Source organism: Podarcis raffonei, chromosome 10, assembly GCF_027172205.1.
Source record: "Podarcis raffonei isolate rPodRaf1 chromosome 10, rPodRaf1.pri, whole genome shotgun sequence".
NCBI classification, from domain to species: Eukaryota; Metazoa; Chordata; class Lepidosauria; order Squamata; family Lacertidae; genus Podarcis; species Podarcis raffonei.
The window spans coordinates 44,159,297-44,183,430 of record NC_070611.1 but is presented as its reverse complement, the minus strand read 5'-3'; the positions used below and the strand labels follow the sequence as shown (position 1 = coordinate 44,183,430).

Genomic DNA, 24,134 nt, shown 5'->3' with positions numbered 1-24,134 from the left:
TTTACCTGGTCCAACACACACATACAACTTTCCCTTTCCCTCTACTTTGGGCAATTGATATGAGACTTATTGGAATGGAATGATTTTTTTCATATTTCATTACTCCTCTCATAGGTATGCAAACAGATTGTCAGGTTGTAGAATGCTGTGTTTGCTGCACTCATGTCCTTGCTATGCTTTTCTCATCTAAAATGATGTGATGTCTGATATACCCTAAAAAAAAAGGAAAGGAATGTCTCTCACACCAAGATCCTCAGTAGTGAGCCCTACTCAGTTCCGAGTCACTTATTTCTAAGTAAGCATACATAGGATTGTAACCATGCAGTCAGAACCTCTTTGCCTAATAATACTTATTTCTGGGTTCTTTCAGTTGATAGTTTGCTGTCGACAGGTGACTGGATGTTGCCTTAATCATTTAAACTCTGAGACTTCATCATGACACAGAAATGCTCTTTAAATGTTCACTCAGCCATCTGGAGGTACTTGCCTGATGTCTTGAAGGGATTGTAGCCACACAAAGTTCTTTGTTTGTAGTGTGTCAGCTTGCACACACTGCCATATTTGCCAAAAGCTGCTAGCACAGAGTCTGAGCACCCTTTGTACTGCAGATTGGAGTACCCCCTGTCATGTGAAGCATTTAACAGTTGCGGTTTTCCACTATATGTTTGCTTGTCCTTGAACATATCCCATGTGGTTTTGTAGAACATCTACATGACCCAACTATATGGTCAGGGCTAAGGGAGTCTTACCAGCCCCACCACCTAAAACTGGGTGCTGTTGTTGTGAAATAGACCGATAGGGGCTTCCTGTTGCCCCTGTGGTTAAATGTTTAGATGCACCTGCCACCCATGTGGGATTCTGTAATGGAGGTTTGTGCACATGGAAGTCCATCAAAGTGTTTAAACTTTCCACCAGCAACTGAAGGTTTTAGCAGCGTTTTACTTAGTATCACCTCCATACATTGTGCAACACATTCCACACTGCACACATATGCCAAGATGAGTTTCTAGGCTTCTAAACAAACCCAAAATTCATAACACTACAATGTATTTTATTGCCTACTCAGGAGAATGTCGGACCCACCTATCATAATTCTTGTAATACCTATGGATTTGACTGTTCAAGTCCTCTGTAAACCCTTTGGGATCCTGAGTAAGCAGGTCACCTATGCCTGTAAATGACTTTTATTCCTTTCTTGAAATAACTTGTTTACTAAGCCCACATTGGATTCTCTTTAAAACCTTAATTTGATATTATTTTTTTAAAAGGAGCAATAAATATTTAATGATCTGGGTGCTGTTAAATTCAGAATACCCAAAAATCCTTGATTATACTGACGTAACCTTTGACATCCAAAGAGGCTATAACAAGTGCTTTTGTCCAGTGATTCTAAAACATCAGATGCAATAGTAGAAGAGGGTGAACTGACAGGCATGAGGAATTAAAGCCCACAAAGCAGGTAAAGAGTGAGCAACCAAAGTTCACTTTAGTCTTCCACCCACACTGCTCCCATATTCACCTTGCCTTGACCAAAACCCAGTGGGTGGAGGTTGAGGGAGCCACAGCCACAAAATATAGGGGAGTTTGTTCAGCCTGTGCCCTCTTGTCTCATATGTGCTAACCAAGGCAGTAATTAGTGTCAATGGTGATGGAAATAATGGGCACAAAGGCAGGACTTTTCATGTCTGAAAGCATTATTGATAGGTATTCTGGACTTTCTGTGGGGAATATTGCACCTCAAGGAGCATTAGTCCTAAAAATGTCAACTTGTGAATGGATCAGAACCAATTTCCAAGAAATATTTTTTCTATATCTAGTACTCAATGTAGAAAACACAGTAATGTCAAGTTCCCAGGAACTTACTTTGGGTATTAATGGAAGATGAAGGTTCATAATGTCATACATAGTAGCATAAAACTAAGCTTATTTAAGCTTCCTGTTAAAATATTGTCATGTGTTGCAGAAAACTGAACAATATATTCTTTTTCTTTTCTTTTTTTACATTTTTGTAGCAAAATCTTAAATGGGTGTTTATTAAAGGTATAATAGGTATAATAATAATAATTCAGCCAGGGAACATGGAAAACCTTTATCTTTGCAATGTAGTGTTAGCTGTGGTAACATCCCATTCAAGTACTTCACACAGAAGCAGGGGTTACATTCCTCTTAAAGTCAGCATTCAGCTTTGCTCCTGGATGTCCAGGGAGCAGTGCCATCATGACCAGGAATCTTCTTAAAAGCTTCAAGCTAATCTGCAGCTGTTCCCTTTTCTGGAGAAACTGGGCATGGCCATTTATCCTTGTGCCTTAGTTGCTCCCAGGTTAGATTATTGTAATGTACACTACCTTTGAAGATGGTTGAGAAAGCAGCTTCCGGAGTTCTAAATGGAGTTTGCAAGTTAGATCCTATTATTCTGATGTTCCACTGGTTACCAGTTTGTTTCTAAATTCAAGGTGCTGACTTTAACGTTTCAGGCCCTGAATGGTCTAAGGCCAGGGAATCTCAATAATCACCTACTCCCATATGAACCTGATCAAAGCACTGAGATCTACTTCTGAGCCCTGTTCCAAGCCTTCTTGTTGTTGGACTTTGGCGTAAGAGACAGAGCTCTTTTTGTGTGACACCTTCCTGAGGGTTGTGCATGTGTGTTTGGCCCTGTCGCTGCTTGTCTTTTGAGAAACAAGTGAGGCCTTTTGTTTCAGTGGGTTTTAATGGGATGCTGCTGCTGCTTCATTAAGACCGGCTTCATTTTTGGATCAGGGATTAGTGCGTAGTTTTAAAATTAATTAATCCAGACATTCAGTTTCCATGTATTTCTACAAAGTTCAGCTGACCATGTGGACTGTAATTTGGGGTGATGGTTTTAGCAATGATCTCTTTCTGTTTTTCCATTGCTTCAGGTGGGATGGTGGAAGGACAAGCGTCTCAAGATGAAGTATTATGTGTGGCCACGTTCTGAGCTTTACCCTGACAGTGAGGAGCGTGCAGACGACCATCTTAGCATAGTGACCCTAGAAGAAGCACCATTTGTCATTGTGGAAAATGTGGACCCCCTAAGCGGTACCTGTATGAGAAACACTGTCCCATGCCAAAAAAGAAATGTGACAGAGTAAGTGCCAACAGGATCTTTCTCCAGCTGATTCCTCCTAGCATGTTTCTCTCCACAGCAGCAAAGCCAGCTGGACTGTCTCAGGCTGGCTTTGTTGCCACTTGCCACTAATTCAACGTTCCAGTCAGCTTGGCTCATTCAGCAAAACATCAAGCAGAGTTTTCAGCTAGGGATGTAATGGAGAATGAAAGAGAGAGTAGCCAAGGAAAGAAGTAGGGGATAACAGTAGTCAATTTTCAACAATTCTAAATTCTAGCACAGATCAAAATTGTCCAAATGACATTTTTGTTGGAAATTAGCACCTTTGTCTAAAAAAAGGAAGAAGATGAAAAAAGAAAAATGACAAGAATATATTTTCAAAATTTCTGCTTATAACATTCAGTTTCTGCTGAGAATGCCACACAAAGTTTGAATTTGCAGCTAAACATGGTAGTTCTGTGTTTTTCAAGGATCATATGGAATTTCTCAAGATTAAATCCACTTTCTGAGTGCAGCATGATGGAAAAAAATGGGCCATATATTTTTGTTTTTAGTTTTAAAATATCATTTATCAGTTACACTTAATCACTTTTTGTTGTGGCTGTTTAGCAACAAGACGGATGAGGAGACTGCGTACACCAAGAAATGTTGCAAAGGGTTTTGTATTGATATTCTCAAGAAAATCTCCAAGTTTGTCAAGTTCACCTATGATCTTTACTTGGTAACCAATGGTAAACATGGGAAGAAGATCAATGGAACATGGAATGGAATGATAGGCGAGGTAAGCCATGAAAGGTACCTGCTTTTACTTACAGGCTCACCAACAGACTGAATGAATTATTTCCCCTCTATCGCCAGGTGATACTTGTTCTTGGGGCAGAAATCAATTGAGTTATGCTTTCCAAATCTGTGTATCAATTTGAATTTTGCCATTGGGAAAAATTATCATCTTGGAATTATCATCAAACAAATTTGTGAAGCTATATGATATTTACATGGTTTTTTTTATATATATAAAAGCAAATGTAAGAAAAAATGTTTTATGGAACAAGCAGGAAATGAAGAGCAATAGAAATAATGTTGTTTTCTGCTGCTTGTGGTCCATTTACTGCCAGAGTATTTCTCAGCATGCGTTTGATGGAGGAGGTGATGTGAGGTATGACATGCAATAACACAAAAGGAAACACCAGTATATACAACTGTAAAGTTTAAAGGATTTTTGCCACCTTTCTCCAAGTCTCTAAATCTGTGGGCAGCAGCTGAGTCGCAGGGTCAACTCTTGACATCTGCAGGAAGCACTGGGAGAAATCCCTGCCTGAAACCCTGGAGAGCTGCTGCCAGTCAGTTTAGACAGTGCTGAGCTAGATGGATCAGTGGTCTAATTCAGCATAAAGCAGCCTCCTATGTTGTTCCTAAATGTACATCGTCTCTGATCCCAACACCCAAAGTGTTTTGCAGGTATGTGTACATATGTGTGTACACAAATACCGAAACCAACCCACAACCAATTGGTTGCCTTAAAAGGGCACACTTGTGGGGAGGACTGTTGTTTTCCAGGGAAATGGAAAACAAGGATGGTCCTTCCCAGGAATTATTTTTTTCCTTTCACTGATCTGACCTTCCATTCTGAATGTTCAAATATGATGTGAAATAATCCTTAGCTAGCCTGCCACTCTTTTTCTCCTCTCTTATTGCACAATGTGCCACCTTCCTCCTACTTTCTTTTTCCTTTATCTTTCCCAGTTCCCATTTCCAAATGTGATGTCAACACCATTTGCCCTTGCTTTCTCCCTTCCTGCCTCATATATACAAAACCTTGTGAATGTGTGGCAGCCTGTCGCTGTTTTAACTTACCCAAAAGCATCCTTTATTCTTGAACAAGTTCCAGCTCCTGCATGCTAGACTCTAGTCTCTGCATTAACTATTTTTCTGTCTCCTTGTCTCAGGTGGTTGACAAACGTGCCTATATGGCTGTGGGATCCCTCACCATAAATGCAGAACGCTCAGAAGTGGTAGACTTTTCTGTACCCTTCATTGAGACAGGCATTAGTGTAATGGTGTCGCGAAGCAATGGGACTGTCTCACCTTCTGCCTTTTTAGGTAAAGTTTTTAAAATTATATATATTTATATTGAGGCAAAGTGCAAGTGAAAATATTTTAAGAAAAACAACCAGAATGTTTGCTGTTCTTTTTTCTAATTTAAAAAACAAACAGCACACACACACTGCTTGAAAGAAACTTTATACACCCTGAAGTTCAATCCTGAATTAGATTTCAGAACCAGGTTCTAGATGTGAAAACGAGAATACTAACAACAACTTCAGAAATATTGGTCCCAGGTTCCAGGACTAGAAGTTTAATTATGTTCAAATACATTTCTTCAGCTTTGCTTCCCAAAGCCTGGAGTTGACCTATGACAATCATTTGGCATCCCAGCAGTATGACATGCAGACGTTCAGAAGAAGCTTTTCCTATCACTTTGCCTTATATCCAAAGAAGTGAAGGCAGAGTCTCTTTCTTGGTTTCTTTTTTGAAGTTTATAAGCCTTTTTTGCATGCAAAGCCCTCAAAGCACCATAAAACTTTAGAAAATCAAATGAAATCACAATAGCAGCAGAGAAAATATACTGACAAAAAAAGCTAGATACTAATTCTTAACTGGCTAGTTCATTTCCATTCTGAGGATCTACATCAATATGGCGCTCTGTGCCAGTCTACAGAAAGGGAAAGGACTAGGCTGGCTTTCTGGGGTACAGAGTTCCAGAGCCTGGGTTAAACCAGGCTGAGAGTCAAAGCAAAGTGAATCACAATGGAGTCACATGCTCCAGACAACAGGATCCTAACATCAGCCTGAAAGCAGTATTTTGAACACATTTCAAAGGCAGAACCACTAGAACGTATTGCAAACTACTGCAATTGCATATTACCACCTCTCCCCATACTAACCCACCCAGAGCCTGCAAGAAGGGCCTGAGGCCCTTCTTCGTGTGAGGCCTGGACGGTGGCAATACAAGAACTGGCCTTTTCTGCAGTAGTTTCTCGCTTGTGGGGTGCTCTCTCCAGGGAAGCTCGCCTGGCACCTTCATTATATACCGTAAGGTGCTGGCAAAAACTCACTCCTGTGTAAGTTCTGTACCTGAAAGCAGCTGCCATTTAGAATAACAGTAACTGTAAAGAAACAGTAACCAAATCAGTTCGGGGTGGAATTTAATGATGGGCTCTTCCAATCTTTCCACCCACATAAGCCTTTCTGCTTGCCAGATGGAACAATACCAGCTCTCCTCCCTAGGGGGCAGTGTGAGGAGACGAGGGGGAAAGGCCCTTTCCATAAGTAGAAGTCCTTGCACTTGGCTTCCACTGATGGGGCTGGCTTGTATTTTGGGGTAGGATGGAAAAGTACCTACAAATTTTCTGTCTTTTTCTCTTTAGAGCCATTCAGTGCTGATGTATGGGTGATGATGTTTGTAATGCTGCTTATAATCTCTGCGGTGGCTGTCTTTGTCTTTGAGTACTTCAGCCCTGTGGGATACAACCGGTGTCTGGCTGATGGCAGAGGTAAGGAGACATATCTCTCAACATGCAACGATTATGGTCTTGCTTGTTTAGCTTGGCTTCATTTTATCCTCCTCCTGCATATATGTCAACCATTTACAGATTTTGTATTTTCTCTGGGTAAACAAGGAAAGAAGTTGAATCAATAGGTTCACAAACAGCAGAAAATTTAAATGGATCTCTTTGGATGATTGGGCATTTGCATGGCTCACAATACAGAGCCACTAATTTCCAGCTGACCTGAAATTATCTGCCTGACCCTATGTGTGTTTGCTCATAATTTCTCCAAAGTAAACATGCTACTTTGTTAAACTGAAATATATATTCCCTTGGACAACTGTTCACATTTGAATTGGTACCCAGCAAATGTGCAAAATTTTGCAAATTTTGTCATGCATATGAATTTTAACGTAATAAATTTGCAACCCTTGATTGCTTTTCCTTCTTTGGTTCTGCTTGCCTTGGCTGTATAACTGGAAATTTACACGACGACGACAATGATGATGATGATATTACAAAGCTATGTAATGTTACATTCATCTATCTCTCATTACACTAATTGGATTAATGGAATTATTTCCTTTCAGAGATTCACCCAAAGTGCCTAATGGAGAACCTCTGCACATTAACCCCTTGCAAATTAATTCACATCTAGATTGTGTGTCAGAAGAAGGACAGGATAAGGAAGTTACAGCAATCTAGGGGTGCTTGAAGCAGCAGAAACGACAAACAATCTCCACTGTCATACTCTACTGCCTCCATAAATTTGAGACATATTAACCATTAATTTAATATCCTCAGGTGGGTGGGGGGTGTAGATGGAGTAGTTGCGGGGGGACAGGGAGCAAAAGGTGCAAAGCTGTCTGATTAGAGAGTTGATTTATGAGTGAAGGGCAAAGGCAGAATACAGAAAATAAGTGAAAGCACTTGGATGCTGGTAAGATACTGGTATATTCCCTTGGCTTCGTTGAGCTGTGAAATGGCCCCCTACGTAAGACCTTCTGGTTTACCCACAGGCTGAAAATATGAAGATGCTTGAACTGAGATATTTGTGTGAAAATCGTTTTACCCGCTTCTCAAATTTGCCCTGAACGTATCTATGCCACCAAGTTTCTGAGCCCTGAAGAAAAGATATTTTGAAATGGAAATTTAGTCAGAGCTTTATGCATAGTCATGCCAAAGGGAGCTGTTGTCCACAAGCTGTGGACAGCATACATGGACCAATGCACATATCTAAGGAGATGTATGCAGAGTTGTGAATATTCATGAAGATGCTCATGCTGAAATTTCTGTATACACACCATGCACATATTTTTAGTACAGGTAGCAGAACAGATGTGAATGGTGAATAGCTTGAATGAATTATTTGGGGCAAAACTGGATTCTATATGTGAAATGATGACATACATTGTTATGAGAAACACGCATTGCACAAGGCCAATATGGATATGTTCATGTGGTTTTTTTTCTGGATACCAAATGCTACACAGAGTTCACTGTGTGTTTGCAGCTGTTTGCATAGTCCACATGATGTTAGCCCATGCAACTCAATGGGACTTACTTTTGTGTAGTCATTGAGGATGATAGTCATAACTTAACTGTTAAGGTATCATGAAAAGGTACTCTTGCTTTATAAATCTATGGTGATTCTGGAAGAAGCAGCAGCAAATATAGACCATGCAAAACTGAAAATATGTAATGTTCAACAATGTTTCTTTGCAATTATGCAGTGGAGCTAGTTTAAAGTTTTATTTTATTTATCCATTTTCCCTTTAAAAGTTTCCTTTAAAAGTTCCTTACTCGCTTCCTCAAATTTTAAAAATGCAAATTATAAACATCAATACAGAGATAAATTAATTTGCATGCAAAAATAAATGTTGATGAAATGCTTCACTGTTAAGTATTCAAAAAGCCAAAAAATGCAAAATGAATGTTTCTCATAATAACTTATCTCATCTGCATTGCATATGTGGGAGCCAGATTTGCCATCAGATACATTCATTCAATTCTTATTGAAAGTCAGCTGGAGTTGTGGCACATAAGCCTGCATTAATAAGCATAACTAATAGACTCTGTGAACTTGGTTTGAGTTAGTTCCATTAAAATGCAGATGGAAAAAGAGCAGCTGTGTGAAGGAACTCTCTTGGCCTTGTACTTCATTGCATGGATGTTTCTAGTTGTTTAGATCACAGTGATCTTGTAGGACTTAAAGAACTTTTGAAAACCTGTGCTCACACTTACTTAACAGAACAACAATAGCTATGATACCAAATGCCACAATTTGTTATAGAGCTAGAGGCGTCATGAAATTTCTGTTCTACTCATGGGAGTGCTCCTGAATGTCTAAAACTCGTGATGTGAAAAAGATTTACCGGTATGTGTGCCCCTGTTTGCAAGTCATACATAAGTATGCCAAGACTCCGAGAGCAGCACTGCTTACTTTCATCTTACGGGGAGGCACGTGTATCGCTTCCTCCCTGTTGCAGTTTAGGTTGCAGGAGTGGCTTGCGGAGTTAGTCGCTTCAGTGACTCTACTTACGATAACGTTTGGATAAACAAAAATGCATGCTTGTATTGTTAAGGCAGATGACATTTTGTTATACCTCACCCTTCATCTGAGGTACTCAAAATGACCTTTTAGCTTCACAGCAACCAGAAGATGATGACTAGGTGAGTTGCCCAAGGTCACCCACTGAGCTGAGCAGCCAAGGGTAGATTTGTTTCCGGGTTTCCCACAGAACGTTAGGGTCCTTTAACTCAATTATTTTGTGGGATCCAGGCATATTTATTTAAGACACTTTTCTGCTGCAGGACTGTCACATTTCCCCTATGCTCCACCTACAGCATTTTGTGGATGGGAAATGCAAATTGTTGTCCTTTGTTACCATAAATAATGTGCAGAATGTGACTGCTGGAATTCCATTGTACCCACCTAAATATCAGTGTCACAACAAATGGAGATGAGCAGCACACCCCACCCTCACTCATTTACTATGTTAACACAATTTTCTATACTTTTTAAAGTTCAGCTTTTACAGTTGTGCTTTCTTGGGGACTGTTTTTACTTTTTGTTAGAGGATCATTCAATCCCAAGAACACTCATGTGGCCCTCAAAAGACAACAGGTGAACATCAGCAATGCCAAGTGTTTTTCAATAATTTTTATTATCTTTGATGTGCTTTCCCTTTCTAGGGTTGGAGAGCACATCCTTTTTGTTTTGTTTTGTTTTAGAGTAGTAAAGAGGAGTTCCCCCACCCAGAACACTAGTGAGGCTCTCCCCAAACATGACTGCTTTCTTCAGGTACATGTGGGACTGGGAAGCCTATTGGCTGATAACTGATTGGCTCCTCCATGAAACCTGAAGCCTACCACCGACCCATCACACTGCCAAAGCATGCTTTGATAACTGAGAACATACAACAAGGTTGTGCCGTCTCCCAACTTCCTCCAGCTGCCTGAATTTCCCTTTCTTTCTCTGGTTAGTGTTAACTGCAAGGTTTCATTTCTACATCTGACCTAGCATAAGAACAGTTACCACTGACCATAGTTAGCTTCTAAACCAGAGATTGAGGTAAACTTCTAACCCTGGTTTCAGTCTCTGTTTTAGAAGCCAACTGCTATTTTACCTCTTCAGATTTAACACTGCAATTCTATGGACACTTACCTGGGAGTAGGTCCTGTTGGGGCTTACTTCTGAGCAGACATGGTTAGAATTCTGCTGTAAATTAGTTGATATTAACCAGGAAGATCAGAGGAAGAGAGGAAGAAAAGTGTGCAAATTTATGTGATTCTTCCAATATACCAACCTATGTTTGTGCAATCAGACAAAGTGATGTGTAAGAGAAAAGGGTCAGGATTTTGTACTAACTACTTGGAATGATGGACTTTGCCAGTCTGATCACTATTTCTGCTCATGTTTTCGGTCATTTCAGAGCCTGGTGGTCCTTCTTTCACCATTGGCAAAGCTATCTGGCTATTGTGGGGCCTGGTATTCAACAACTCTGTGCCAGTGCAGAATCCCAAGGGAACTACGAGCAAGATCATGGTGTCTGTGTGGGCCTTCTTTGCTGTCATCTTTCTGGCCAGTTACACTGCCAATTTGGCTGCCTTCATGATCCAAGAGGAGTATGTAGACCAGGTGTCTGGGCTGAGCGACAAAAAGGTAATGCATTTGCAACCTCAGAGGGTTGCTTCCTTGTCACGAAATCCTTTTGCCTCTTCTCTGATTTTAATTGAGTGCACCCTGAGCTTGGTTAGCAATAATGCAGCCATAATTTAATTTATGATGTCAGTAATAAATAACATGATAATTCAAATAATAAGAAAACTTTTCAATTTTATTTTGTGTGTGTTTTTTAATTGATTTGTGAATATCTAAACCCAAGTTTCTCAAAGTATAAAGTGAGCATCCCTATGTGTTGGCATCCTATAACTGTATGAACAGTTGCCAGGAGAATTGAAACGACCTCCCTGATAAAACCAGATTTTGTATATATCTTGACTGGGCAAAGAAATAGAATGTGCCTGCTCTCTTCTTAGCAACGGTGAACTAATAAACTAGTGCTCTGCCTCCCATTCCTTCTGCTACCCTTTAATCCACTTGAACTCTGCTTGGGGCAAGTATGACAAATACAACATTTTGTTCTCCTGCTTTCCAGTTTCTGTAGGAATTTCTCACAAGCTGAGAAGTGCTGCACAGCAATGCTCTGAGAGGTTATTATTATCTTCCCTGTAAAGAGGAGGAACAGACACTGATATGCTTAAGTCCATGGCAGAAATAGGATTTAAGCACACACACCCCATACACAATAGCCCACTCCTATGCATAGTTATATGGAAATCCCGCTATAGTCAATTGGCTTTACTCCCAAATAAGTGTGCACAGGATTGCAGTGATAGGTTATATATTTTAGCATGAAGCTTCAGAAAATGGAAGAATATCAGCTAAATAGCTATATTTGGAAGTACTTAGGCTGGAGAGAAAAAAATACCCTCATGCAAGTTAATGTAGTTACAATGTAGTTGATAATTTGGGACTCTGCTGTTATCGGTGAATGAGGGATGGGGATGCAACCCTGAAAGGAAATCTTCCCTCACCCATTTTCTTAATATTTTTTTCTTCCTTGCTCTCATTTCCTGATTTTTTTTAAAATTGTGTGAATTATAGATGCAGGTGTTTTATGGTAGGCTGGGCTGTGCAGCAGCATTAGACAGAGGTCACTGGCTTGTGGTCACAGAGGTGGACTCCTTGTGCTTATGGGTCATAGCTATTGATGAATATAGTGTTGTAAGCTCTAGTTTATCATTAGTGCATTGGTTTATTTTTTAACAATAATAATATTTATTAGTACAATATTATCTTATCATACTTTGTTCAAACCAGGCTTGTCTGATATGCTGCAAGGGTGGCACTACAGTCTCCTAGATTAGATGTCCTCAAGACAGATGTCTGTAATATTTGTGACCTTCTCAGTGCCTTTTTTATTATTCATTCTGTCCCATTTTAACCTCACAAACCATAAAAGATGATGAGTCTTCAGTGGTTGCTGATGGATGAATTAGCATATATAAGAAGCACAGGATTATTGTTGGTAGATTCAAATCCTGGGGGAAAAGGCCTTTCTTCCTATGTCCCTCCCCCTCCCTTTTGAAATATTAAATGCAATTTGTACCAAACCATGGGCTATTCTTTACCTTAAGGTGTATTCTGGTTTTCAGGTTCTTGGATAGATAGCCAAACTTCATGTAATGTAAGGGTTCTGTGGCTGGAATTCCTGTTGTCTTTTCCCATTACAAAAAGATCTGCCTGATTTGGAAGAGGGAGTTTAACATTTTTTTTTATGTATGTGTTGCCTCCACACTTCTTAGCTCCCCATCTTTTCAGAAAGTCCTTCCCTGGGCAGCCAAAGAAGAGGAGGTGAAATGGTCTCGGCACTTTCCCCCCACCCCCAACACCAGAGGTGTAGCAGCTATCACTCCTCTCCTCTCCTCTCATTTTGTCCCACAGCAGCCGCCCAGGGAAATCCTTCCAGAAAGTAGGGGAGAAGTTAGTATCATAGCCAATGGGAGTTGGAAGTTGGTGGGTCCTTCCAACTCCAGCAAATGCTTCACGCTGCGGAGCTTGAAGATAGATTATAGTCGTCCCTCTGCTTGCATCAGGTTGGCAACCCACAGCTTTGAAGGCTGCCTGCACATTACACTTTGTAGCTTTATTTCTAGAAGGGCCAAAGACATACTGTTTAAAAAAATAAAAACTCAGTGTTCGGGTCTTCTGCTGCCATGAGCCCTGGTGCAATTGCTGCAATTGTACCATTATAAATCCATCTCTGTTAGCACTGCATGGATTCCTATTGCCTGGGGTCCAAACAACTTACTATATCAGTCACAGCTCTGACCTCACTTATTGGCTAAAAACATTGAGAGGCAGTAACAGCCAGGCTGGCTCATTTGAAAGAAATTATTCAGAAAGGTACCTGCATGTTATGATTGATAAATTTCTTATTAGAAGGGCTAGAAACTTCTTCTTTTTAAATGAAAGCTCTGAGTCTGGTACCTCCTTCAGGGATGCCAATGAAGGCCTTCATGGGCACCAGGTTGGTGACCTCTGTCCTAACGGACCAGCCTCCACTGATTTTAATTGGAAAGAAGGAGAAGCAAACAGTAGAAACAAAACAACTAAAATGCTAGAATTCAACCATCTCAATTCATTGCTTGTAGTCACATTTCAAAGCTATCCTCTCAGATAACAAGGCACACTAATGGCTTGGAGGCCCTTCAGCCCCATGTGGCCCTAATGCCGCACACACCTATAAACCCTTTCCTGCTGGGAGCAGCAACACTGACATTGTTAGAGCTGTTGGGGCTTGTAGACTGCAGGTGTGGCCTTCTTATTCCAATCTAGAACATTACTTTCCTAAAATCCTTTGCATCCTAATTTTGATTTCTCTTGCTGTTGTTTGTGTCTGTCTTGAGTGTTAATTATGAGGTAAGTCTTGTCCCTTCACCCCCAGCCCCTAAATTCTGGCCTTTGGTGTGATTGATTTAAATCCAGTGTTAAATGCTTGAAGACCTCTGTGTCTCTTGAGTAACAGTATACAGTGGTACCCTGGGTTACAGACGCTTCAGATTACATACGCTTCAGGTTACAGACTCCGCTAACCCAGAAATAGTACCTCGGATTAAGAACTTTGCTTCAGGATAAGAACAGAAATTGGGCTCCGGTGGCGTGGCAGCAGCAGGAGGCCCCATTAGCTAAAGTGGTGCTTCAGGTTAAGAACAGTTTCAGGTTAAGAATGGACCTCCGGAACGAATTAAGTACTTAACCCGAGGTACCACTGTAGTATCTTGCTTAGAATCATAGAACTGTAGAGTTGGAAGGGACCTCAAGGGTCATCAAGGCAAATCCTGTGCAATGCATGTGGCTTGTTTGGGAATCCAACCCACAACCTTGGCATTATCAGCACCACACTCTAACCAACTGAGCTAACTGCCACTTGAGTGTCCAGCTTAGTGAAAGTATTCTCTGTATGCTTGTGTGTGTACCAGTCCAAGACATTTTGCTGCCTGTAGCGGAGCAGAAAACGGTGTTGCTCTCCCTGCCCCACACCCAGTTAGGATCCATAGTACCTAAGGCCAGTTAAATTATTTTGGCATCGGATGCAAACACATGCATCTCTCCCCTTCTCTAACTACTAGAGAAGTACAATGGTAATAGCTATTGAATTATTTGGCACCATTTAAAGATACCAAAAATAGATTGACTCAGGTGGCTGCCTCACTCTTCCTAATGGTAAGGCCAACTCTGGTATTGTTTGTCTGTGGCCACATTCACACTATATATTTACAGCGCTATGATACCACTATAAACAGTCATGGCTTTCTCCAGGCAAGTCTGAGACCTATAGCTTGTGAAAGGTGCTGGGAGTTGTTAGGAGATCCCTGTTCCCCTCACTCTTAATAAACAAAAAAGGCAGTGTTGGTCTCACTTTCACATCTTGCTTATGTTGAAACAGAATGTAGAATTAGTTGGGATTTTCTGTGAGTCTAGCAGGGATCTTCCTATGTTCTGATGCCATAGCTAAACCCAGTTTCGTCATTCTCATGACTCAATTTTGCTGAACCTATTTTCTTTCTCTAGCAGATCCCTCCAAACAAATTTCCATGTAGACATGCCTCCAATTATTTCCCCCTTCAGATAATTGTTCCCTTAAATATTCATTTCCCACTTCCTTATTCTTTAAGATCAAAGGAAAGGGCCAAAGGTTAAAGGACAAATTGGTGATAGTGTAACAGGCAGGTGTTCATATCTCTAAATGTATACATTCATAGAAGATGCTGAACTTATTTGAAATAAAGTGGTTATTTTTCACAATAGAAATAGGATTGCAGTTTATTTCTATGATTCTGTGCTTTTTGGTGCAGTTGATTTGTCCATGTTACTGGTTTTTAGTGTTATTCTTTTCAACATTTTAATCTTAAAATCCAAGGCACATAAATCTTATTATTCGGCTAGGCCCCTGGATATGAAACATAATCTAGCAAAACACATCCTTACCTTTAAACACTTGAACAGCCTAGTTTAAAAATCAGTAGGATTTTACTTAAAGATAAGTACATCCTCATTGTTATAGACTGGGATCCTAAGCATACTTTCTGTGAAACTAAGCTCCTTTCAAATCAATTAGGCTTGCTTTTGAGTAAATATATTCAGGATTGAGGTGCCAGGTAGCACTTTCCAGTTCTTAAGCTATGGAACACTTGTTACAGGAAGAGATCTCACCTAGCACATGGGTGGGGAACCTGTGACTCTTCAGAGGGTTCTGCCATCATCACTGACCATTAACCATGATAGATGGGACTGGGTGGGGGACTGGAGTCTAACAACATTTGGAGAGCAACAGGTTTCCTACCCCTGATCTGAATTCTTCATTGAATACTTTTCACATTAGCTGGATGCTTCAATTTTACACAGTGTTTAAGGGCTGCTGCTACTGTTAGGAAGTAGGAAGAATAGAAGTGATTTATGAGGTCTGTGGACAAAGAGTTGCAAATCAAGATGTACCATTGAGTTTTCAGATTTGGCCTTTTTAAGTTGCTTGTGCCCTTCAATAGAAGCTTCTTTGTTGGAAGAAAATAGACTGGTTAGTTATAAAGTTATGAATGTTTAAATACACCAACATGTGATATATTTTTTGTCTTTCCTGCCCCCCCTTTAAATCTCAGCTCAAAGTGGAACGGCTTAAAACACTGGTATGACTGTGATGTGCTTTAGCTTTGACTCATTCCTCATAGGATCCTCTCTCTTCCTCAACGCTGCAGGGATTAATGGTGGTAAAAACTTGTAATGGGACTCTTCAGGATTAATGGGAGTACAAATGTGTTTTTTCTCAGTACCTTAAGCAGATAAAGCCTAAAGACATGCAGAGAATAGGCATGCTGACTTTTGGACTTGGATTTCACTCATGCTGGAAGAGGGGCATGTGTGAAAATCTCCCAATAGGCTACACTTGAGGCAAGATGGAAAGTAATAATCAGCACATGATTTAAAAGATTACAGTTTCAAGGTGCGGCTAACAGTAATTCTGTGCTGTCTTTTCCTCTTATCTCGCTGCAATATTACATGATGGGTTTTGGACATTATATTTCTGCTCTTGTTCCCTTTGAAGCTGCCCATAAGAAAATAGGAAAATGTGAAGCTCCATTATCCTGAGTCAGATTATTGGTCCATTTAGCTCAGTATTGTTTATGTTGACTAGCCGTGGCTCTCCAGGGTTTTAGCTAAGGGGTTTTCTGCCTAGAGATTTCAGAGACTGTGCTCTACTACTGAGTTAAATAAGAGGAGCCCTTCTAAGTCAGACCAAGAGGCCACCTAGTTCAGCTAGCCAGATGCTTCCAGGAAGCCTGTGTAACTAGAACAGTCAACATGGGTTATTTTCTTTTGCTCATACCTGATATTCAGAGGCACACTGTCTCTGTCTCTGAGCCTGGAGATTCCATTTAACTGTCGTAGTTAACAGCTGTTGATAGACCTATCTTCCATGCATTTGTTTAAACCCCTTCTCTAAGGGCCGGATTAAACGAGACATTGGTGGCCCAAAATCAGATGTCCTGTCTCTTTTAAAAGCAGCCAAGCATGTGCAAATTTGATCAGGACCATGGCCAGGGAGGAGGGATGTTAATTATTTTCTACCATGTTGTTTGTCCATTTAAATCCCCTCAAAGCTGCTATTTTCTCTGCTGGGCTAACATACAGATGTCAATGCATTGCGACTCTGACACTCCGTGTAGCAGGCTCTGTGCATAGAAATTTTGTGCACTGGAAAATCATTGTAACATATATTTTTGCTCAGGGACCTCAGAACTATATTTCCCAGTATCTCTGGTGCTGATATGCAAAAGCCATTCATTCCTCTCTCACATGATCTACATGGCACATGACATCCACAGCCTGTGCACCAGGTAGGCAGTTGCATTAAGACTTCACTGCCCTGACCTCCTCACCCTGTTTCCATGATTGCACAAGTGTTTAACATATCTGCCCCCTTATTTTCTGCTCAATACTTTGTTACTAGAGCTCACTCACACTAGGTATTTTATCCCTAGTATTTTAATCCATTGGAGATGCAGCAAATTGGTCATTTATATTAATTGGATCAGTTGGAAAGAAGAAATGTGTGATAATAATAATAATAATAATAATAATAATAATAATAATAATAATTTATTATTTGTACCCCGCCCATCTGGCTGGTTTCCCCAGCCACTCTGGGCGGCTTCCATAGAAACCAAAAATACACTAAAATATCACAGATTAAAAATTTCCCTGAACAGGGCTGCCTTAAGATGTCTTCTGAATGTCAGGTAGTTATTTATTGCTTTGACATCTGATGGGAGGGCGTTCCACAGGGCGGGCATTACTACTGAGAAGGCCCTCTGCCTGGTTCCCTGTAGCTTTGCTTCTCGCAATGAGGGAACCGCCAGAAGGCCCTCGGCGCTGGACCTCAGTGTCCGGGCAGAATGATGGGGGTGGAGACGCTCCTTCAGGTATACTGGGCCGAGGCCGTTTAGGGCTTTAAAGGTCAACACCAGCACTTTGAATTGTGCTCGGAAACGTACTGGGAGTCAATGTAGGTCTTTCAAGACCGGTGTTATGTGGTCTCGGCGGCCGCCCCCAGTCACCAGTCTAGCTGCGGCATTCTGGATTAGTTGTAGTTTCTGAGTCACCTTCAAAGGTAGCCCCACATAGAGCGCATTGCAGTAGTCCAAGCGGGAGATAACTAGAGCATGCACCACTCTGGCAAGTCAGTCCGCGGGCAGGTAGGGTCTCAGCCTGCATACCAGGTGGAGTTGGTAGACAGCTGCCCTGGATACAGAATTGACCTGCACCTCCATGGACAGCTGTGAGTCCAAAATGACTCCCAGGCTGCGCACCTGGTCCTTCAGGGGCACAGTTACCCTATTCAGGACCAGGGAGTCCAGGGAGTGTGACTGACGGCTTTGCTTATCCTCTTTTCACATTGGTGCATAGTGCTAAGAGTGGCTTCACATATTTCCTCCACAGAGAGATTTACGTGCTTCAGATATTGGTAGCATTTGGTAAAATGATGTATATTTCTGGTGTGCATATTTGTGCTGAGAAGACTGGTGACCAAATTTAGCACTAACATTTTGCATCCGTATTTTATCTCCTGACATTATTCCCATAAATGCATCTGTATAAAAAACCTCTTGCCAGAATTTATCACCAACAGAAAATTTATTGAATGGCAGACACCCAGATACCTGCCTTTGAATTATTACAATGAAGTTACATGGAAAACATCACTCAAAGTGAACTTTTCAATTCAGGATACAACTTGTAGAATTGGGGTGCTGCTTCAGATGTAACAATGAGGGCTTATGTGATCCCTTATCTCTGCCAGCATGGAGAAGTTTGGAGTTTGGATGCTTTAGTTGAGCTTCCTGCTTTGCATTGGGTTAGACTAGATGATCCTCAGGATCCCTTCAAACTCTACAATTCTATGATTCTATAAGTCTTCAATTTTTATGCAGTGAAGGGATGATGTAGCCTAGCAACAAGGTCAATGTAGAGCCTATGTAGTAACTTGGTTGCAAGAAGCTGCTCTGATCAGAGATTCAATACAGAGAAGAGGTTGTGTAGTTCTGAATTACTAAACAGTCTAGTTAACGCAGAGATTGCATAAATTTGGATTCTGCATGGAGGTTCAGTCAAGCTACTGAACTTACTATGTGCACTTTACTGCATGTGACGAAATGTGATGGAAGATTTCTTTGCTAATTAGATCCCTGCTATGATTTTAGCCATTTTAGAAGAACAACCTTCTTTAAACTTGCTATTTTTAGCTTCCTTTTATGTTTTTTTAATCTCAGAGTTCCTTGCAAATTATTTCTTTTCTTATTCCCAACTCAGTGATATCACGGACTACAATTTACAGTGACAACTATTAAAATCTTGGTGCCAAGCACAAGTCATATTTGAGAACACCAGTGCACCAACATTTGCGTGGCGAGTTTCCGCCCCCCCAGGAAGGAGAAATAATGACACAGGACACCAAGTATTAAGGTTAAATGGGCGAATTAGGCCACAACTTTATTGATTTCAGGAATGAGAGGTATTGGCTTAGGCATTGGTCCTATCGACTAACCGGCTCCAGCCCGATTGCATGGAGACTGGCATAGGTTAACACCAGAAGGGGGAGTCTGCTGAGGCATGTCAACTAGGAGCTCCCCCGGGTCACCGCTCGGGGGCGTGCCTTAGGCCCACACCTCCATAGGTTTTGGACAGGGCCAGGCCCCCCCCCGGAATCCTTTAATGGACTACCCTTAGCTTTTGGGGGGAGGTGATGGCGTTTCCTCCCCCCCACATCCTCTTAACCCCTTCTTACCAATGCCTAACCGCCAATGCCGAGGAGTTGTGACGAGTTGCTACGAGGTAGGTGAAAAACCGATTGGCTGAAATCTCCAATTGGGAAAAATTCCTACCAGGCCCCTTGCGGCGACCGACCGAAGCCCATAGCAATGTCAGGAGCCTACCTAAAGGGAGGGAGGGTGGGAAAATCAGCTGGCTGGCGCGGCGAAAAGAGGGCGAGCTCCGGCCGCGCCGGCCCTAAATAGGGCAGGCTACGCCCCCCCGCCACCCGATTGGCTGGCTGGGTGGGCTATGCGGCCGGGATTCCCTCAGTCTCGCGGGGGCTCAAATCAGGATTCTGCCTAACATTGGCTTCTAGAGGAAATCGTCTGGGAAATTTCTTAGAATACACCTCTGCATGGGGTTTCTTCCAGGGATCAGATTTAGACAGTCACCCACATATATCTTGATTAGGGATTGTGTGGCATTCTGGCAGATTCAATTTCCAATTTGGGTATTGCACTCCATTGATGTGGGCAATTATTCAAAATCTACCTTCTGACCAATTTTTACTTTTAATTGTGGGAAAATGGTGTGTGTGTGTGTGTGTGTGTGTGTGTGTGTGTGAGAGAGAGAGAGAGAGAGAGAGAGAGAGAGAGAGAGAGAGAGAATATGAATGTGGGTTATGTATGAGGGTATGGCCCTTCCTGCTGCTGACGCATGCACTCTGGATGGTTAGCAATGAGGGAGTGTGGACCTTGGAGTCAGAAAGCTTCCTCCCTCCTGAATTATAGAATCATAGAACAGGAAGGGACTTCAAAGGTAATCCAGTCTAGCTTCCTTGATAGGTTACAATGGAGGTCCAGGCATCACCATCATCATGCCACTTTTCATTCAGTGAATACCAAAGCAATTCACAACAGTAATAACTGCAAGAGACAATAATAGAAAAAGCTGAACAGAGGAGAGGTACAAAGAGCTTTCCTCTGTGACTGAATGTGGTGGTGACTGATGCAGGTGCCCTTCTACCTCTTGGCTGGAGGTGGGGGGGGGGGAGATGCCTAAGTAATTTTGTGGTCCTTTCGCTTTTTCTGCTCTTTTAGATGTGGCAGCCATTTTTTATTGTGCCACACTCCATGGCAGCCTTTTTGGGACACACCCACGGAACTTCCTCAAAATTCTAGATATGGCCACTGGCCCCCCAACGTTGGCATCCTCTGCAGTAATCCATACTTCATAGTTAATGTATGTTGAAAACAATACACTTTGAACACTGCAGGGGTTTCAACAACACTTTGAAACTGCAGGGGTTATGCAAGGTCAGGGGAAATAAGGGAAATCAGGTTTGATTTTTTTTTTTTAAATGCAGTGTTTTCTTACAGCCTTGAGGTGCTATAGCAGGCATGGGAACCTATAACTCTCCAGATGCTGTTGGACTACAATTCCCATTGTCTCTGACAATCCAAGATCCTGGCTGGGGCTAATGAAAGTTAAGAGTCAACAAGGCCTGAAGTAGCACAGGTTCTCCACCCCTGCAATGCATTACATCATGAAACTAGTTTAAAACTCCAACAAGATAAATGAACACTGAATTTGGGAAGTGTTTTCTAATCCAGACAGGAAACAAGCATCAGTGATAATAGATAGCACACTATCAACATCATTATGTAGAACATAAAAAGTGGAGTGACAGTTTAGTTGAAATTCGTTGTCAGAGATTCATGATGAGGACATGGTGGATCCTATCCATCTCAAATTCCTGTCAGAAGGAATATATCAAAAGGGGGTATTGTGGACACACAATGGCTTCTAGTTCACTGAGCAATGTGGTTGCATATCTTGGGACATTCAGCACACTGGAGGCAACATGAGTTACGCATGTCAACATTTGGAAGATGAAGTATTCCTCCTTCATCTAGACTTTTGTATAGACAGGCTCGACTCCAAGTTTGTTTGGGCCCTTGGCTGCAAGGAAATTGGTGGATCCCCTTCCCCTTGGCCATTTAGTGCCACCCGTAGCTACAGCAATTCCCATTTAAGCTCACAAAAGGGCAAAAATGTATGAGAACTTACTAAGCTAAATTACAGATGAAGGGAGTTTCTGCCTGTTTTGTTTACTGGCTCTTGCGTGTTTCAGAGCTTTGTGATAGGTAGAGAAGCAGCAGGTGCAGCATTTGAGTGTGTGATGCATCAGTGTAGAAGTAAAACATCCCTCACTGGATTTCTTGGTGCCTTCCACCCGTAGCTCAGTGGTAGAGCATCTGTTTTGTATGCAGACAGTGCCAGGTTTGCTCCTCAGCTCCCTCAGTTAGGGCTGGGAAAGACTCTGAAACCCTGGAGAGCCACAACCATCTAGATAATACTGAGCTAGATGGACCATTGGTCTGACTCGTATAAGGCAGCTTTGTAAATTCCTAATAACAACAAACTTCTCATTAGAAGACAATAATGAAAAAAATGAGGGGCAGATCAAGTGGCAAACAAACAAAAGTAAAAGAAAGCTTCTTTTCTTCTCACAAAGACAGTAGCCTTTCGATTGAACCCCTAAACTTATTTATTTACCAGAGAGTACATTTTACAGAACACATTGGGACCTTCTCCTGCATGAATGTATTTGGGGTTGGGTTGTAGGATTGATTGAGATGTAAGTAACATGCTACAGTTGGGCAGGAGTGGCATCTATCAGGCAGGTGAGTGAGCAAAAGAAAATAACTCCAGATATCTTATCCACAATGACTTTCATTAACTCACATTAAACAGGACTTTAGTGAGGGATTTATAGAGACTTAATAATAATAACCAAAATGGTTGATGAAATATTAACCAACTGTTTTTTCATAGGTCTGGGGGATAACCAAACTTCAAATTTCTAGGGTGTTTGGAAAACGATTGAATTGGGAGCTCTGGCACTCTGATAATCGTACAATGCCTGGGTTTGTTTGTTTTTTGTATTTTGAAAAGCTGTATTTTCAAAACTTATCATAGCCACATTCCTTCCCTGCAATCATATTGTTGCCAATTTTGTTGTTTTATTTAGATATTGCTGATAGCACTATGAACATCAGAAATCAATAATATTATATTTAGCTGTTGAAATCAAATATTGCCTATCATGTTCCTTCCAGGAGTTTGAATAAGCCCCGAGGTTATCTGCACCTAGCAAAACAGTAGTACTGCTTTATGGAAACTCAAAACCACAGCCTTGTGGTTAAGCTTAAGTCAGCACTAATTTAGTCCACAGCAGGTATGATAAAACTAGACAAAACTGCAACATAAACACCTCCTGCACCAAACATTTACCCCTGCTGAATATCCCCCAGATGCAAACTTCCTTGTTAAATTGCCATGTAAAATTCTGTTCACTGTTTAAAGACAAACTTAAAAAAGCGACACTTTCATTTTAAAAAGCTGCTTCCCCTCTGTGTCTAGAAGAGCAGTTATAGCTAAATAATGCTGCATCTTTTCTTTTTTGCCTCACGAATAACTTGCCAAAGAATGTAAACTGATTCTGGTTTTTCCAAGACATTGGCTTCAATTATATGAACTGCAAAAGTATCCTTTGTGTATCTGAAGAAGTGAGCAAGCACATGAAAGCCTATACCAAGAACAAACTTAGTTGGTGTCTAAGGTGCTACTGGGCAATTTTTTTATATGTTTATTCTTTGCAATGTTACACTTTGATGTTTCTTTAGAACACATTTGTTCTTCCTTTTTAAAGTGAGTTCAGAATAATGATTGATGCTTAAGTTGGCCCAAGACATTTTGCTGCCTGAGGCAAAAAAGATAATCCACACACACCAACTGCATGCAGGTGTGGCTTGCCCAGTGGAGCAGAGCTGCCACAATAGCTTCTGGGTAGCAGTATCACTTGCCACACACTGGTAGGGGTGAGGCACCAGCAAGGCTGGGGCTGTGTGGATGCATAGGTGGGAACACTGGATTGGCTCTACCAGTGAGGCTGCACAGCACCAACCTTGCTGCCATCTTGCCCCTTCCCATCCCTGTAAGCAGTAGTGATGCTCCTATCTGGAAGCTATCATTGCAGCATCACCCTGTCAGGTAAATGCATAGAATTATGAACTGTTCCTGATTCCGTGTTCAGAAGCGGACTGGACTAGCAGTGGAATTCTGCTTCAATATTGGCATCCTCCACTGCACCTGAGGATGACAGGCCTAAGTGCAGGGGTTGCATGACAAGCCACATGACACACCCAGTTCTGTCTTCCAACAGAGGAGAGAGAAGGGTGTTGAGAAGGAATGGTTGGATGGTGGTAGCTCCCATTGCTCTAATTCCAGCATCTGCCGCCCAGTGGTGGAGTTGGCCATGTTCCCAGAAGCAGTTTTGCATGTGTTCATTCATAAGTGCCTTTTCTCTTGTTCTTCATAAATCTGCATGGAAATCTGCATTCTTTGTTACTTATTTCCTCACAGGACACACATTTTTTTTACATATCTTTAGATAAAATATACTTTTTATCCTAAAATATATGATTTTGTGTGCACTTTGGCCTAAAGTACACAATTTAATAGGCTTTTTGGTAGTTCTTTGAGCTGAGAACAGTACCACAATGTTTGGAGGAGTGTGACAACCAAAGAATAACTTTGTTTCAATTTGTACATCTGGTTG

The 24,134-nt window shown here is 41.4% G+C and overlaps 1 protein-coding gene across 6 annotated transcripts in view; it reads left to right on the top strand.

Moving 5' to 3' along the window:
• Positions 1 to 24,134, top strand: part of GRIN2B (glutamate ionotropic receptor NMDA type subunit 2B) — a 274,219-nt gene that overhangs the window by 228,871 nt on the left and 21,214 nt on the right. For all 6 annotated transcript variants that reach the window (XM_053404817.1, XM_053404821.1, XM_053404820.1 and 3 more), the window contains 5 exons: positions 2,901 to 3,109; positions 3,698 to 3,869; positions 5,035 to 5,188; positions 6,517 to 6,642; positions 10,572 to 10,801. In XM_053404817.1, the coding sequence (XP_053260792.1) occupies positions 2,901 to 3,109; positions 3,698 to 3,869; positions 5,035 to 5,188; positions 6,517 to 6,642; positions 10,572 to 10,801 (891 nt within the window). The remainder of the gene's footprint in view (positions 1 to 2,900; positions 3,110 to 3,697; positions 3,870 to 5,034; positions 5,189 to 6,516; positions 6,643 to 10,571; positions 10,802 to 24,134) is intronic.